Source organism: Cyprinodon tularosa, unplaced genomic scaffold (assembly GCF_016077235.1).
Source record: "Cyprinodon tularosa strain WSP-4 unplaced genomic scaffold, ASM1607723v1 ctg120, whole genome shotgun sequence".
Taxonomy (NCBI): domain Eukaryota; kingdom Metazoa; phylum Chordata; class Actinopteri; order Cyprinodontiformes; family Cyprinodontidae; genus Cyprinodon; species Cyprinodon tularosa.
Genome location: NW_024038004.1, coordinates 727,957 through 745,124, shown reverse-complemented (window position 1 = coordinate 745,124; position 17,168 = coordinate 727,957). Strand labels below are relative to the sequence as shown.

The following is a 17,168-nucleotide window of genomic DNA, read 5'->3' as shown; positions in this document are numbered from 1 at the left end:
CCCGCTCACACAGGCCTCCATAACGTAGTCATAGAAACACCTTATGGCGAGAGATGGGAAAACTGCTGAAATGTAGAAAAATTAGGACAACAGACTGCATATATACAGAAGTTAAGCCATTTTTGGAGAGAAGCAGCTGCGCAGCGCAGGACACTCAAACCAACCTTCAAATCAGCTTTTTAAGAGAGAGAGGAAGAAAAAAAACTACTTTATATCCTCCCCACTCAGAAAAAATACACATATGTGTCTAAAAATAAACGGATAAACAGCCTTCCTTTGACTCTGCAGGGAGAGAAAGGCAATAATGTGGGCATTATTATTAACATGTTGCAGCAGCTATTGTGAGGACTTTTAATATTGTCGCGGCGGCAGAAGAGGAGCGCAGAGAGGTTGCATTGTGCAGCAGAGCAGAGGGAATATATTCCCTGGTTTATTCCTGCAGCAGCAGCAGGACTGGCTTTGACAGGGAGGAGATGAAGGGGAGGAGTTGTTTAGCTCGGCTGGATCATCCATCATCCCTGTCACACCGAATCGGCAAAAGGAAAGCAGCAGAGGCAATCTACCTTCTGTCTCATCGGGGAGGAGGAGGAGGAGAAGGAGGAAAAAAGAAAAGAAAGAGGAAAAACTATTAATATTAAAATCCTCTTCATCCATAGTAATACAAGCGCTTTTTTTTTCTCTTTTCTGGATGATAATCTCCGCACAAATCATTTCCTTCCGTTTTAACCCCCAGATGAAGAACAAAAAATAAATAAATAGAAATGTTAAATAGTTTTTAAATTGTAAAAATGAACATTTCTGTTAACTGTTGTGTAAATCCGACAAATAAACATTTATATCTGTGCGGACCAGGCCAAATATTGGTAAAACACATAAAAAATAAAAATAAAATAAACACATTTAGGGTTAGGACTGCATAAAGCTTTTTGCACAGTTGTCTATATTTAACCTATAGCCTTTAAAATAAATGATATAACGCAATGCAGGCCGCAAAGGATACATTTTAAATTACATTTACAAGTGTCTTCGTTTTTTATTTTCTTTTAGAGGACTTTTAGTGATGGGATTTAAAGTGAAACCTTTTTTATTTATGACCTTTTTTTATATAAACATTTTTAAAGAAAAATGAAAAATGCAGAAATAAAAAGAAACTGACACAAATATGTAGGCCTACTTCTAAAAAAAAATAAAAAGGACAAATAATGAGGAAAATCTGCAGGAAAAGCGTTTTAAAATATGCTTTGTTATCATATTTAATTTAGCAATTCAGTTTTGTTTGGAGAATTGCTAAAATTTAAAGTCATACAAATGCATTTGTTGTTGTTGTTATTTTTTATTAATGGTATTATAGTAGTTGTTATTATTCATTTTTTTTATGTGGTAGCAGTTCAATTTACATGATGACTGTCATGCTGTTATTAAAAGCCCCCCCCCCCCCCCCCCCCCCCCCCCCCCCCCCCAAAAAAAAAAAACTATTTTTTTGTGTATTTTCAGCTTTGGATCCCACGCAGCAGAAGTTTGAACTTTTTTCTTGGGACAAAAAGAGCAAAAATAAATAAAATTAAAAAAAAAAAAAACAGTAATTCCGTCATTTGTGGTTTCAGGCTATGACTTGGATGGCCGCAGGCAAACACAGGCAGCGACACGGGAGTAAAGACTAGAAGAGATAGGCCAGGCGTGTACAGACGACGATGACAGATATGGCCAACAGGCGGCGCTGCAAAACGATAGAAACCATGCATTGCACACACAGCGAGCCATGCTCATGGCTGCATGGGGCAGAGATTCTCTTTGCAAATGCTTTCTGTGTTGTTCAGTAATAATATCCCTGAAAATATTATTCTGCATTTTCAAATGCTGCAACTGAATTTAACCAACACCTTCCATCCACATTTATTATTCTATTTTATTTAAAATATAAAAAAAAGGTGAATTGTAAAACTCAAAATGTACCTTTTGGTAAATAATATAATATAATATAAATGAAATTATTAAATTAAATTATTTACCTATTCATGTCAGTTTTTTATCATTTGGTTTCAAACTAAAATGGCTTGTGTGAGGTTTGTCTTGTAATTCGCTTCCTTCATTTGCATTTGAAAGTTATTTATCACTCCAAGTGAACATTTGTGTGTCTGAATAAATTGCCGTGGCAAGCTGTGTCTCCACCACAATTTGTTTTTGTCATTTTAAGAGGGCCACTCAGCAGTGAGGGAATCTATTCCAAAAAGAGTGCAGGAACAAAGTGAGAAAGTGATGTATTTTTATAACCATGTGCAAAAATAAATTTAACATGCAACAAAATACCCCAACAATAATTAACCAAACCGGCTGAGCTCTGTTAAAATGGGGGAGAGACTTTGGATGAAACACAGTTAATCACACAAAAATCTAACAAAAAATCCAAAAAATGAAATATTTATTACAGCATTTGTGACTGAACACCTTTTAAACATTACGTCACAGTCCTCATACAAGTATTTAATGTATTTCTGACAAAGCTTAAGGGAGACGGCATCTTATCATCTAGTGAGGAACACGTGCTGAAAAAGGAAGGAATTCATGGACATACAATATCAATGCCACAGCAGATCTGAAACTAGCAAAAACATTCTTTTTCAATTGAGGTAAACACATAGAATATCTAACATGAAACAATTAATAGACTGAACTCTGTACGAAGTTTGTCACAATATTCTCTCTGCTTTTTCTCCTCCCAAAAGCATTGAGTTCATAATTTAAGTGTTGTTATTTTTTTTTTTTTTCTTTTTCCGCTTATGTTTTTTTTTGGTGCATCAACCATCAAATGCATCTCCAGTGCCACAGAATCAACCTCTGTGTCAGTATTGTCCTTATGGCAAATTGTGTCAATCCGGCAGGTGAAAAAGCGCTGCAGGGTGCTGCTCTCAAGCTTCCTTCCAAAGGCTCTTAACCAATGAGAGTCCAGGGTACAAAATAAAAGTTGAAATAAAAAAAAAATGTACAAAAACCAACACAATCCAGTGCTTGGGCAAGTCAAACAAGGAACCTTTTTCTCCTTTAAAACCTACAGGGCAAACATTCATCCATTAACCAAAAGAAAAGAAAAGGGAGACAGAGAGAGAGAGAGAGGGGCATGACAAATGTTCAAACTGAATCCTTTAGCAGCCTTTTCCCATCATGCCCTGTTCTCATGGGTTGCAGGACCTGATTGCCCCTCTGTGGTTTGAAGCTCTGTTGAGATGTTCCAACTTCTTATTGTTTTTTTCTGTTTTCATTTAACTTTTTTTCCATGTTTAGTGTTGTGCTGCGAGAGAGTTTCTTCTCCAGGAAGGAGCACACACAGTGTGAGAGAGAGAGAAAAAGGTTAACCTTTAATTCTAAAACTAGCGCAACATAAAACATGTGATCAACAAAACGAAACAAAAGAAATGCACAAGTTTTAACTTATTTATCTATACTTTTTATACTACAGTAGTTATAACTCTTGGAGTCTTTCTGCTTGTTTCTTTTTTGTTTGTTTTTCCTCGATCTTCTGTGGGGTGATATTATTCTTATTTTGAAAGAGTGTGTCACATGAAAACGTGTGTGTGTGTGTGTGTGTGTGTGTGTGTGTATGTGTGATGGCATGTGCCAAAGAGAGAATGTGTCTTATGTTTTCCATTACGAGCGTCTGTCCGTTCGTCGCATGTTTTTTTTTTCTTTTTTTATATGTGAAAACATCTGTCGTAGATATTTACCAAAAGCCCAAGACTTTACAAAGTGTTCTTGTCAGCTTGGTCCTCAGTTTTTTTTTGTTTTTTTGGATGAAAGTAACAAAATTGACATTATTTTAAAAAAGAATCACAGCTCGTCTGGAATTCTGCTTCTTTAGTGTCAAATTCTGGTCAAAAGGGTTTACTTTTATTCTTAAAAATAGTCTCAAAATAGGATTTATAGTGGGCTGCTGTCTTCTTTTTTTCTCCTTTTTTAGTTGTTTTGGAAGTGTTCATTGTTGTAGCTGCAGTTTTCGTCCCTTTACTATTGGGCGTGGATGTCCAGTCCATGTCCTCCAGTACTGGGGTCAATAGGAGAGAGCAAAGGGGGTCTCTGTGCAGACATGGTCATCCCTGGGTGCAACGAGGGTCCTCCGTGCATCAGCATGGTGTGGGGAGCGTGGGGATGATCGGGAAGGAACACATGGTGAGGTGGTGGTCCGGGTCTGAGCTGCGAGGGGTAAGAAGGCATCTGATGAGGGTTGGAGTAGGTGGGTGGGCCCATGCTCATGCCCATAGGACTGCTCTGAGGTACGTACTCCCCTGGCATGACTGGTAGACCTGAGGGGAACACAGAGGGAGAGAAATGTATTCACGGAGTCAATAAAACTGCAGCTTTGACACGCTCCTTCTCCATTAACAGGCCTTAATTCAATTTATACTCAACTTCGCCAACAGAGAGCTTAGCAGACTTTATGACATTGCGTGTGTGACTACAGAGCTTTTAGCCTCCGCATGTAAAGGGAGACATTATTGCGCTGGGCTATTTTAGGCCATGGTGAGTGGTTTACAATGCCCAATAGCGTTGTGGTCTGGTCTCAGGTTGGAAAACGATCCTCAGTCATCCACAGACAGCGGCAGTCCTGGAGGAAGTGAGGAAAACCGAGCAGGCGTATTGATGTGGAGAAGTGCTAATACTTTTACTAGTGGAAAAGTCAATTCCCCGGCTGAATTTTGTGACAATTTTCCCTGGGGACGCGTCTCTGCAAGTACATATTTACTCTGAAATCTCTTAACGCAGATTTGTAAATAATGTAGGGCTCAGAAAAGATTAAATCATAGTTTTTTCAGCTTAAACAGAGAATTTTAGGGTCACATTTGCCTGAAAGGGAGTTTATAAACCTTGAACATTTAGGAAATGAATGTTTTATTTTGACGCAAAGGAGCCAAAAACTGGGAAGTAAAACGAAAAACTATATCATTCACACTACTCTCATGATGTAACATGGTGGTGGCAGCATCATGCTTTGGGGAGGTTGAACAGAGATACAGTGCAGACAGATTATGTTGGAGAAAAAGAGGCTGTAAAGTCCTTGAGTCCTTTGGGGTTTTTTCATTAGCAGCTTTCAAGCGTTCTACCACTTTTCTATGAAAGACAGATTTGCAAAGTCTATGAGTAAAAGTTAACCTGTTCTTGTGTAGACAGCCATAATTTGGTCATTTTCAGGATATCAGAGTAAACTAGGTGGATAGCAAGAAAATAAACTAAATTTCTTTATAAAAATAATTTAAAAGCTATTTGTGCCCTTTTCTTCCACCAGCAATTCATTACCTTATGCTAACTTATCAGCTTTAAAGCTGATTAAACACAATGAAATCTATGGGTGAAAAGATGTAATAAAGCATACAGAAACTGTGTCATTGGTAGTTTTTTCAAGAGGTGGTTTTGCAGAAACAGTAAGGGCAGGAAACTGCAGCAAGACAAAGTAAAAAAGATAAAAGGAAGCAGACAGAGAATCAAAAGGAAGAGAAGGTGGGACATGGTGATGTCCCTTAAGTTGGGCTTCACTTGATATGTGTGGAGGCCTCAGCATGCTGGCCTCTCTCACAGTGTGACACAGAGCTGGCTCAGCAGTGCCACTGTTTGGCTTTTCATACGACTGTTTGTTATAATCAGAAAGAAAAGAGCGAGATGTGTCAGTGGGGGTGTTGCGCCCGGAGCCTCAGATTGGACTATGAGAACACGGCTGGTCCAGAGGACCTGAACCTTGGGGAGAGGCGTGCAAGCAGGAGGTCTCTGCAGAAGCCAGGGGGCCTTTGGGGTGGGATTGAATCTCGGCTGGCCTTGCTTTGTAATGTGAACCCCAGGGGTAATGAAGCTGTAATAGGAGGGGAGAGGTCAGAGTGAGGTCACTGAGCATGCTCACTCACTGCATTCCTCCACCTTAGTACACTACAATTAAGAAATTACACTGGAAGGGTGGAGGGAGAAAGAGAGGAGCGAGTCCTGATTGATACGCGATCTCATTGGCTGAAATCCTCTGCCATTTTCTGTTTCACTTCATTTGAAATGCCACTGCTTTAAAACCTCACTACTCTGGTCATAAAATAAATAAAATATTCAGTGTTAGGACATGATGGGTGCCCCTCGCCTCCATATAACCGACGGCAGCCCCTGTTAAAAAGCCCAGCAGATGTTTTAGACACTGTAAACTGGTAATCTCTCCGCTAGTAAGCTGCTGTCATTCCATTAAGTAGATCCGTGAGCCCCCTCCTCTCCCCCGCTTTATTAACAAGAGTAGTAAAACCATCTGAAGACAATAACTGAAGAGCAGAGTGGGCCCCTGTTCTGCCATCTCTGCATGCCTGCCTCCTGAATAGGCTTTGCATTTCTGCTATGCCACAGTGGTCCTGTTCAATGACTGGCCATAATTAAGTACCAAATATACCATATTGTGTGCCTGTGTAATCAAATCAAGAGAGAGTAATATTCTTCTGTATTAAGCTATTAATGTAATTGGTCATGAAGCATAAAATATGTTACGTAATTAAATTGTCTCAAAATTATATAGACCTATATTAAGAATTAGCCAACCTGAGCAAATGTTGTCTCTGTGTGGCTGTTTTAGGGAACATTGCTTCCTGATCTTTTCTCTCTTTTTTTTTTTTTTTTTTTTTCCAGGCACCATTAGCGGAGACAGGAGGGGATGAGACTGAACGTTCTGAAGACAGAGAGGAAGTGAACACCGGAGGGGTGAAATGATCTCTGTCGGAAGAATTGCCGCTGTGACCCCTTGGAAAATCCAGTCGCCATTTACATATAAAGGATTCTTTTAATCAAGGTAAGTGTTATTATATTGTGCCCCATTGAGCAAGGGAGTTTGGGTGTTAAATAAAATCTCCTCTGCCGTGCTTCCTTTGGGATGTGATGTGTCTTGATTTTTTCAAATGCCAGCACTGCAGCAGCGTGGCATTTACAGCGGGGAAATAAGTATTAAACATGTCAAGATTTTTCTCAGTAAATATATTTCTAATGGGGATAGGCAAACCCGAGTTATCCCCACAGATAATAAAATAAAAGGATAGATGCCTAAATCAAGTCATGTGTATTAAAATATGCAAATATTTAAAGAAAGCCAAGAAATCAGCTAAAAATCTGTCAGTAGTCAGAAAGGAATTCTGCTCCCCATTGGTGTTCATTGATACCAGTTTGTTTAGTGGCCTTGAAGTAAGTTTATCATAAATACTGTATCATACAAGAACCATAATCTAATAAGTAAAACAACAGAGTTGTCCAAGAGCCAAACACTACCCTATGAAATTAGTCAGTACAGTTTCTTTATAAAAATAAGAGATAATGAACCAAACCAACATGGCTGCTACACATGTTCACGGTACCAGACTCCACTAACGAAGGAAAAGCATTTTTAATGCTGGCTATAAGCTTGTGTCATAACATTTAGGACTATAAGGTACCTTTCTAATGTGAATTGAGCCTGGTTCTGATGAAGGTTTCTTCCCGTTAAAAGGGATTTTTTTCCTCTCCACTGTCGCAACAAGCATGCTTGGTGTGAGGGATTGCCTTTGAATCGATGCAATCAACTGCTTTTCCTTAGATAGAAAACTTTGAATCAGTTTGAATGTTTGATTTGGTTGATTTGTCTCTGTAAAGTGCCAGGAGATGACATATGTTGTGAATTGGTGCTATACATATAAACTTAATTGAATTGATTTCAGAGAAGAAGAAAAAAAGCTGCTCAAACAGATAGGTAGATCACCTGATTTTAATCTGAGTGAACGCATTGTAGAATTAGAAATTAGAGGCCCCCAGAACCTTAAAGATTGGTTGGAAGAATGGGTCAAACCCTCAGTAGTCATATATAAAGGTATTATTTGCATACATAGGTGATTTGATTTTTTCTAAATCAAAAATAGTTTTTCTAATAAGCATTTACTCAATTTTAGTGAGAGTCTTCTATACTTTCTCCTTGTTCTACTCAGCTTTATAACATCATTTATAGACTGATTTGTTTTTATTTCCCTGTATGTGTAGATTAATTGGGTTGTAACAGCCATCTGGTCTGAATTGAATCTCTACAGAACCAGTAGAAAAACATTTACAGAGAGAAGAATTGACATGTTCAACACGTTTTCTCCCTGCTGTAGCTGTGTTGGGGGTGTGGAACCAGTCACACAGAGAGTCTTGTGTCCTTAACCCTATAAATTCATCTGTGTGTCTCTAGTGTCTCTAGTTTTTGAGCCCCAGTTCGACCTAATCCCTTCTGGCCCCTAGACCCAGCCACATCTGCCCCCACCCTTGCCTGAAATTGTCTTCCTCTAGTAGAAAATAATAAACACACACCACCCCCCCTCACATGTTCAGTCCTACCAATACGCATCTCAGAGCAAATCCCCATTGAAGGATCGAGCATGTCACCCAGAGCCTGTATATCTAGCTCAGGGACCGTAATGTACTGCGGTGTTCCCGTCTTTGCATATAAGATAATTTGGGCATCAATCCTTCCTCCGACAGATTTATGTCACTCGGAGGACAGTTTCACTTCTCCTTCTTTATCGCTTCACTGGAGCCTGCTTAATTTTCCCCTGTCAGCCCCTTCCCCAGGAGATGTTATTTTTTCCCTAAATGTCCAACATTTGCATTGGCTGTCCACGACGAGGAGAGCGATGGTGCTTTGATGATAAATAAAGTTGTGCACGCCATGCCAGGCTGCTCTGTCCCTCTTTCTTTTCCCTGTTGTTGTCCCCAGTTTTCTGGCGTCTACAAGTCGGGGTCCTCACCATCCCAGGATGGTTCCCGGTTATTTCACAAGTCTCCAACTCATCCTCTGCCCTCCCACTTCGACACTTAAAGCATGTTGTGAAAACATTCAAGCAAGAACGGTTGCTTGGGGTGAAGACTTGTCGTAAAAATGCACTGCGTTGGTCAGCTGGAAAGGAATTCCTGAGAGGAAAACCTGACCCTGACTCAATCCCCTAGACATAAGAGTAAAACACGTAACAAAGAAAGTCCCAGTACTTACTTCCCCCTTTTTCTTTGCGTTACAAGATGGAGGTTACATGTAGTGCCATTGCCCATCCATGCCCATATTCATCCCCATTCCACTCATAGGCCCTAGAGAGAGGAGATAAATGCCAGAAAGAAGGATCAGCAGGAGTTTGAATCACAGAGATTGAAGAAGACCCATTAGAGAGAAAGAAATTAGTTAGCGTAAGATGGAAATGACAAAGCTGAGGAGAAAGAGCGCAAGAGTTTCTACGATGCCTTGTTTTCACATTACTACTCCAAACTTGGATGTATCTTAGGCAGAATCTAAATAACAGACCAACACATAATAGCAAATTATAAAGTCTAGAAAGCAAACGGTGCTTTTTTTTGTTTCATATTTTTAACTAATACTGTAGATATCTGAAATGTGCAATGTACGTTTGTATTTTGGAGTCTTTTGTTACAATTAAAGCTGCAACTCTTAGGAAGAATCATCTAACAACTGAAACTTGTGCCTGTTAAAATAGTTCCATATGTCTTTCAATTGATTGACAAATTTTGCTGTTCCAACTAAAAGAAGGCACCCATGCAGCAGGGTGCAGCCGCCTTTACAATTTTGTTACCTGAGATAAGAATCTTAATCTCGCCTCCAAACCCAACCCTGCTTCAAACCTCTTAACCACTCTATCCCTGGCCTGTCCGGTGTGTCATCATGCTGCTCGTTCATTACCACCACATGATGCTGCCACCACCGTGTTCCATTAGTGTTTTTTTAGTTTAATAAAATACTTTGAGGAAAAAAAAAAAAATCCGGGATAGGATTTCCTTTACTGGTATCAGAGTAAAGGGGACTGCAGAGGGAGACCGCTCATTTTAGAATTGATTTGTAAAAAATAAAGATGAAAAATTACACATTCCATATAACAATTATGTACTATCATGTGTTGCTAACATTTAAATTGCCATAAGATACAGAACAAAATGTGTATTTTAAATTTGAAAACAATTTGTTTTAATGATGATGAGGCAATTTGCGTGTAACCTTACATCTTAGACTTGGTTCTGGTAAATTCAGAAGCTTTTTCCTTGGTGGATGGACATTTAAAGAGAATACACTTGGTGGTTTATGTGGTTAGTTCTGAGGTCATGTCCTATACTGAGGTTACCACATCTCAGTGCACTGCATCACCGAGCTGCAGCTTCAGCACTACCATGAGGGAAACTAGTGAATGGTAACACAAGGCTTTTGGAAGGGGAAAAAAAAAAATGCATTTACCAGCTGGTCGGATCCCCATGTGTTGTTGGCCGTCCAGCACGAAGCTGCCCATTGGCTGGCCCTCTGGACTGTATGCTGCTCCTTGGCTCACTGAAGGATCAAGAAGAAAACCTGATTGTAGTCAAAACGTGGACATGAAAAAGGGAGTGGGGGGGAGAAGAAAAGAGAACACACCAGACAATCAGCAATTGTCTCAGCTCCAGCCCAAACATACTGTAAGACATTGTGCTCATGTTTGACTGACGCGTGGCTTGCAAACACGCATACAGTGAGTCCTTATGCATGCAAGCGCACACACTCATGTGCGTGCATGCTGCCGGTGTCATTGTAAACCATGCTCATGCGAGATACATTGTCATCGAGGCAAGAGGATAGGACATGCAATTTGACAGGAAGAGAAGAATTTACAGTGTGAGGAACAAAAGAAGCCATCTGCTGTTTACAGCATGAGCTTCTATTTCTGAAGAACATGAGATGCAACTCAATCAAACTTATTTGACCTTTAAGTTGTACAATAATACCTAAGTATGAATAATTCATCCAATACTATACAGCTAAACATTAATCAGATGGTTTAGGTTTTGCTTATGATTGGCTATTCTAAACCGCTGCATCTCATTGGGCCTTTGTGAAAGACCCCTTCAATCTTTCTTATATCATAAAACAAACCTCCATGTTTTTCTTTTTTATTTATTAACCAAATCCTCATTGCTTGAGATATTATTGTTCAAACCAACATTCATTGTAATAATTTAAAGCTGCAGGCCATTCAAAGATGTCTCCATTAGATTTGCTCATCTACAAAGAGTTTTTTTTCTAAATAGCTCTAGCTGAGTCAGCTTAAATAAATTTTAGTTTTAGTGATTTACTTTTTTGTTTGTGTTATATTTTGCAGCTCCTAGAGGACTATTTTCAAGGATCACCCAGTATTTATACCTTCACCAACCCTGTTGAAGACAAAGTCCCCACAACATGATGCTGCCACCACCATGCTTGGTATGCAAATAACCAAAGGACATTTACAATAGGTTGCTGAATACCTTAAATTTGTGTAGAGTTCGGAAAAAAACATAATTTTATTTTTCTTCCTCTTGGCAGTAAACTCTACTTTACAATGGTCCATATAATGAATAGAATATCAATTACATTTAAGTTTGAGGTTTGATTGGGCAAATGCTTAAGCGATAGTAGTACCTATGAAATGCTCTTTGGCTCACGTTACTTTAAACATTCGCCCTATCCGAAATAATAACTATACGTTAACGTTATATGAAAAATTGCAATTTTCTGCTAAGTTATGATGATCCAATTCAAATGCAGTAATGTATCTGAATGTTAAATAACTGTATATTTTCTAATCAAACTTCCTTCCTGCTACAACTGGAGGCTTTAACTTCTTAGAGGATTTCTTGAGAGCCAAATCTGCTTAAGGCCTCACATCATAATTTAGAAGAGGGATTTTTGAGCGGAAGTGGAAGTGAGAATATATATAAGTACTTAATCCCAGCCAAAATAAAAGCAAAAACACACCTAAATTAAATCAGAATAGACTAAAAAAGAAAATAACTCATAGGCTGCATATCTGACACTCCTCCTGTGTACAATTAGTAATTCAAAGGGAATGGTAATATACTCCTCTCTTCATTAAGACTAGTAAATGTCCAATTAGAGATTAGATCAGCAATTAGCTGGCAGCATTTTAAAGCATAGCATTGAAAGTAAAGGGGAAGAAAGAATGAATAGAGTGAACAGAAAAGTTTTTTTGAGTTAATAGGAGAAGAGTTGGAATGATGCAGAACTTGACTAAATTTGACTTAAAGCAGATTATTTTTTACATGTGAAGGACCTAATAAGGTGTTGTAGGGAAAGATGAGGGTTAGGAATACTCTCGTGCAGATTGGCTGGATCGTTCTGCTTTTTATCTCTGTTTTTAATTTTACCTGCTCGATTCGACTGGTCAATCATAGGTTGTACTATTCTTCTTCTGGCGTTAATAAACCTGGCAGGAAGAGAGAGAGAAAGAAAAAGAAGAGAAGAAATAAACTTTAAATTAACCTTTCTTTCACATTCAAGAAGATTCATCACAGGCCTCCACAAAGACAAACGGTTTTGCATGACTTAATGGCAACATTAGCAACAAGATCCTTGAGAGAGGTGCATGGTACAAAACAGAAACAAACAAAAGGGCAATTGTGTGCTGACTTGGGAACCCAGTGAGGGACACTTTTAATGTTCCATATGATCTATTCCCCACTCTTTTCATAAAGCTTTTGATTACGTTTGGTTGCTATGGGCACTAGGGAGACATTCCTCATGTTTTAAGCGCAGCTCGGGCATCAAGGTTTGAGCACATCCCTTTTCCCTTCTTCTTTTAGTCACTCCTTCGGGTGGTTCTATGCAACAAACACCACATTTATACATGCGCAGTTTATAAAATTTTATCTCTTTCAATGCCCTTTAGCAATGCCACAGACTCTTTGTGAATAAAATGCAGAGCAAAAATGGTTCCTTTCAGTGCAACCCACCATTTTACCCCCACTGAAACAGCTCCCCTTAGTGGGACCCCCTCTCTAACTGCATTGTAGGGGGTTCTGCACCCCTTCCAGCTGTCTAGAAATGAGGACCAGGCATTAGCCACTCCGTGCTTTCACAAGGTATTGTTATGTCAGTGAGCCCATCAATTAGGCTGTCTGAAGTTTTATCACCGCCACAGCAGCAAATAACTGCAGTTCCACAAAGCCTTCCTAGCTGGCCTTACTCCTGTGGTTTTACCAGTGTAGAGCTGGAGGTCATTGGGAGGTGAGTGCCAGCCAGGGGCAACCTTTAAAACATCGAATGGGGTTCCTTGGGGTGTGTCGAGCGCAGGGTACATTACCACAAAAGCCAAGCCAGCACTCAACTTTTCCTCGTAATTTTGACCCCTTTCCAAATCTGTTTTTCTCTCATCAGCTTTAAAAACCTAAAACACTTGGCAGGAGGACTACAGGTAACACCATGTGTTTGACATTAAACAACAGTTTCAGATCACGGTGGAGCTGTCCAACATACTAGTAGAAAAAAAAAAAAAAAAAAAAAAAAAAACAGAAGAAAGAGGAAGAAAAAAGCTTCATGTCCCTCCTCTAACATACCGGCCCACGGCACCATCAATATGGCGAAAGAACTGGTCATTAGAAGGAAGGGAGAGCTGGAACCAATTTGGGCTCCTAATCCCCCATGAAGCTCTGATACCTGCCCTTACCTTCTCCAATGAACTTAAACGACTGTAATCTGCACGGCTCAAAGTGACATGGTTAAACGTACAAAGTGCACGGCTGGGAAAAGAAAGACGCTATACTCATTTGCCAGGGGGCATCCAGAGTGCAGGTACGCAGGGGTGCTGTGGGCCCCCGAGAGAAAAAAAGATGAAACACATCCATAGGATGTCTTTAAAAAAGAGGTTAAAAAAAAGCATGGAGGTGAATCAAAGTTAGACTAAGAATCACTTTTTCGCTGTGCATTATTGGGAATTCAAATTAGGACTGAAAATGTGTTTCATTGAATTAAAGATAAATCAATCTAAGATAGCGCCGCTGTCAGAAATAACTGCAGAGTATGTGAACGCACTCCAGCTGAGCAGCTGATACATTTTCTTTTTATCAATTGTTGATGGTAATATTGGAGTATCCATCGGCAACAATGTTTTTCTCCATTATTCATTAGTGATTTGGCACAAAAAATTGACCTTTTTAGCCTTGTTTTATACAATTAACTCGACAGAAAGGGCAAATTGCACCTCTACATTATTTACGTCATACTTAATTATTTAAAAAATTTGTTTTGATTAAAACGATAAGTAAAATTAGGAGAAAAACAATCAAAGCTGTAAAAAACACGCCTAGAAAGTAAGAAATAGTTCTTCACACCACGCTCCCTCTTTAAGCATGAAGCATACTGCTTGCCAAAATATATGCCCTGCCTTCTCCCTTTCTGGGTTCACCATGGGGCTCAAAATCACAACCATGTGCATTCATACTCACTCGGGGTCATAACCATAAACACATAATATTAGAAACGTTCTACCAAGGTGCTGAATTTGACCGTATGATTTCCAGCGTCTGCAGAGGGAAATGCTCTGGAGGGAGTGTGCTGTAGGATCAAAGTGCCATTTTCAATTTTCTTTTAATACTCTGAAAGGAAAGAAAAAGTGTTGTTCATGTTGTGTTTATCCAACTTCTTGCAGGAAACCTTGAACCTAATGTACACAGGGAGAAAGTTCCAATGTTTGCTCTCGTCGAAATTGCCATTTTTTAATATTAAAACTCCTCACTGCTGTGAAGACAAACAGATATCCCCAAACTTCCCACAAAGCCCACTTCTCATATGGATCTCATTTTTGTCAGTATTCTGAGCCCTAACTAATAACATATCACACCACAAAGACTTAGTTTTAGGGTTGCCACAGTAACCAGCAGGCGATGAGGTGCGGTGAAAGGAGTGATGGTTTTGGGTGGGGGTGACCATGCCCCCTCCTCCTCTTGTGGCCTTAAAGCACCTTTTATCTGTCTGAGTAAAGCCAATTGAGATTATCAGACTCGTGGTTGATAACAATGTTTTCCCTCGACCCGTGAGCTGCTAATGGAGTGTGCTTAGAACAACACAGAATCCTCCAGAGATGAAGGCCAGTCAGCTTGGATGGACACTCAGATGGATGGGCCCAGAGCCCCAGGAGACTCACAGGAGGTTCACCAGAGGGACTGAGCATTCCTAAACCGCTCTCTAAAAGATACGTGCAGGTTGGCAATCGATGCATCCCCACCACTGACATGGCCACAACCACCATGGCAGGTCTGAATGCCATCCAACACACTGACTACCTCTAGCTTAAAGCATGTGTTTTATTATCTACATCTGGTTGTCCGGCTTATTAAGGTCTGCCTCTGCTCACTGTTTGTGCACAGGAGCAGCAACACACACAGACAGTACACAGAGCACCTCTCAGCTTGGGAACTCCATGCTGTCTTCAAACAAATAATTAAAGCCAGGGTTAAGGGGTCATAAGGAGGTCATTCATCGGGATACAGCTTAGAATGTGTACAGCACTGCAGGAGGGGCCAGCAGCAGCTCCACTGCTGTTTAATGTAAAGAGCTAATGTCGTCCAGCCAATAAGCCTTGAACACATTTTCATGTCGCACATCAAAAACCTGGAGGAGCGTGCACGTGTAAGCATGTGTGCATGTTCAAGCCAGTGTGTGGACTGCACATGTCAGCACATTCTTCACAGTATATTGCCAACTGGCTCACAGTAGCGCTTCCAGCTGACATGCCCCTTAAACAGTGCAAGGCATGAATGTGCACAAACACATTCACACATCTCCAGTGGACGACTGAGGACCCAGTCCCGATATTATGTGAAGTGGTGGGTTTTCTTGAGCCCTGGCTGTTGTGTCTTTGTGGGACAGAGAGGAAAATAACAGACAGATATGAATGATGGAGCCAGGGCAGCAGGAGTCCACTTGGCACAAGGTCTCCACAAGGCTGGATCAACACTGCATGCTTGGTTAATAATATCTGTTCTCACACAAAGAGGAGGGGGGTTCACAGTAAGCTCTTTATCTGCTAACTACCTTGTCTAGCATCGTGTGTTGTTTGCATTTCAACATGCGAGAATTGAAGACTTCCATGTTTTATGATGCCTTGCAAAAGTATTCCTACCCTTTGACCTTTCTCACATTTTGTCAAGTTAAAACCATAAACTTCTGTTTTTTGAGGATTTTAGAGCACAGGCTGACATTAAGCTTTAATTAATTAATTAATTAAGATAATAATAATGTAAAAGTTAAAATGCAGCTTTTGAAATATTTTCACAAATTTTGTTTGTAATGAAACTTTAGAAAAGTGTTGAATATAATTGCAGAATCACTTTTCACTACCATTTACCATTTTTATCTACCGACTGAAACTTTGACCTAATTTTCTTCTAAAAATAGCTCAAATGCTGACAGAATGGGTAGGGAACATCCACAAACATCTATCATCATGTCATGGTACAGAATCCTGATTGGATTTAGGTCTGGAATTTACCTGATGATAACAGGGGCTAACATACATAAATATGCTTTGATCATGCAGTGTAGCTCTGCCTGCATATTTAAGGTCAGTGTCCTGCTAAAAGGGGAACCTCAACCCCAGTCTGAAGTCTTTTTCATCCTCTAATATGTTTCCTTTCTGAATTTGCTCTGTTTTTAACACCAGTTGTCTTCAGATAAGGTTTAACCAGCTTCCTTTTTTCTGCCTCACAGCATAATGATGCTGCTACCATGCATTACAATGGAAATGGTGTCATGAGGTGAAATGGGATAAACACAAATGAAAAATAAAAATAAAACACCTATTCATCACTCTTCTTCTACTCTTTAATAACAGCTTGTTTTGTATCGCTTTAAAGATTAAGAGGTGTGAAGAGTTTCACAAGACTGTGGATTTTAAATTTCTCCGAAAAAATGTCAACCTAAATAATAACAACAGCTCTTCCCTTTATATGATTTAAAAAAAAACTTTTTCTCTTTGGTTATGCCAGTGAAACTCATCCACAGCATGATGTAGCTACCACCATGATCCATCATGGTGCATAGTGATATACATTGCTACTTTTATGTTTTCTAATTAGTTCTCCTCTAAAGAAAGCTGGTCTAACTGGATTTCACTGACAGAGAGTAAAAGGGGCTGAAAAGCAATGCATGCTGCTCTTTTTAGTTAACTTTATTTCATTGTTACTCCTATATTTGATAAATACATTAAAGACATCTATTGATTTAACATGACAAAAAGATAAAAAGGTGAAACTACTTTTGCAAGGCACTGATTTAGATAGGGGAAAAAAAACCTTCACTCATTGGCAAATGCAGACAAATTCTCTGGAAGGTTACTGGAAGTTTAAAGATGTAATCAGTG

At 39.6% G+C, this 17,168-nt stretch overlaps 1 protein-coding gene across 8 annotated transcripts in view; it reads right to left on the bottom strand.

Moving 5' to 3' along the window:
* Positions 1-2,402: 2,402 nt before the first annotated feature.
* The window catches only part of meis2a (Meis homeobox 2a), an 89,464-nt gene continuing 74,698 nt past the window's right edge, over positions 2,403-17,168 (bottom strand). For 3 of the 8 annotated variants that reach the window (XM_038272628.1, XM_038272636.1, XM_038272643.1), the window contains exons 10-12: positions 12,178-12,236; positions 10,238-10,348; positions 2,403-4,295 (exon numbers count right to left, since the gene is read on the bottom strand). In XM_038272628.1, coding sequence (XP_038128556.1) covers positions 4,000-4,295; positions 10,238-10,348; positions 12,178-12,236 — 466 coding nt within the window. In that variant the 3' untranslated portion in view covers positions 2,403-3,999. Of the gene's footprint in view, positions 4,296-8,995; positions 9,088-10,237; positions 10,349-12,177; positions 12,237-17,168 lie in introns of all 8 variants that reach the window. The other 5 variants (XM_038272663.1, XM_038272672.1, XM_038272682.1 and 2 more) reach the window with 3 other exon arrangements.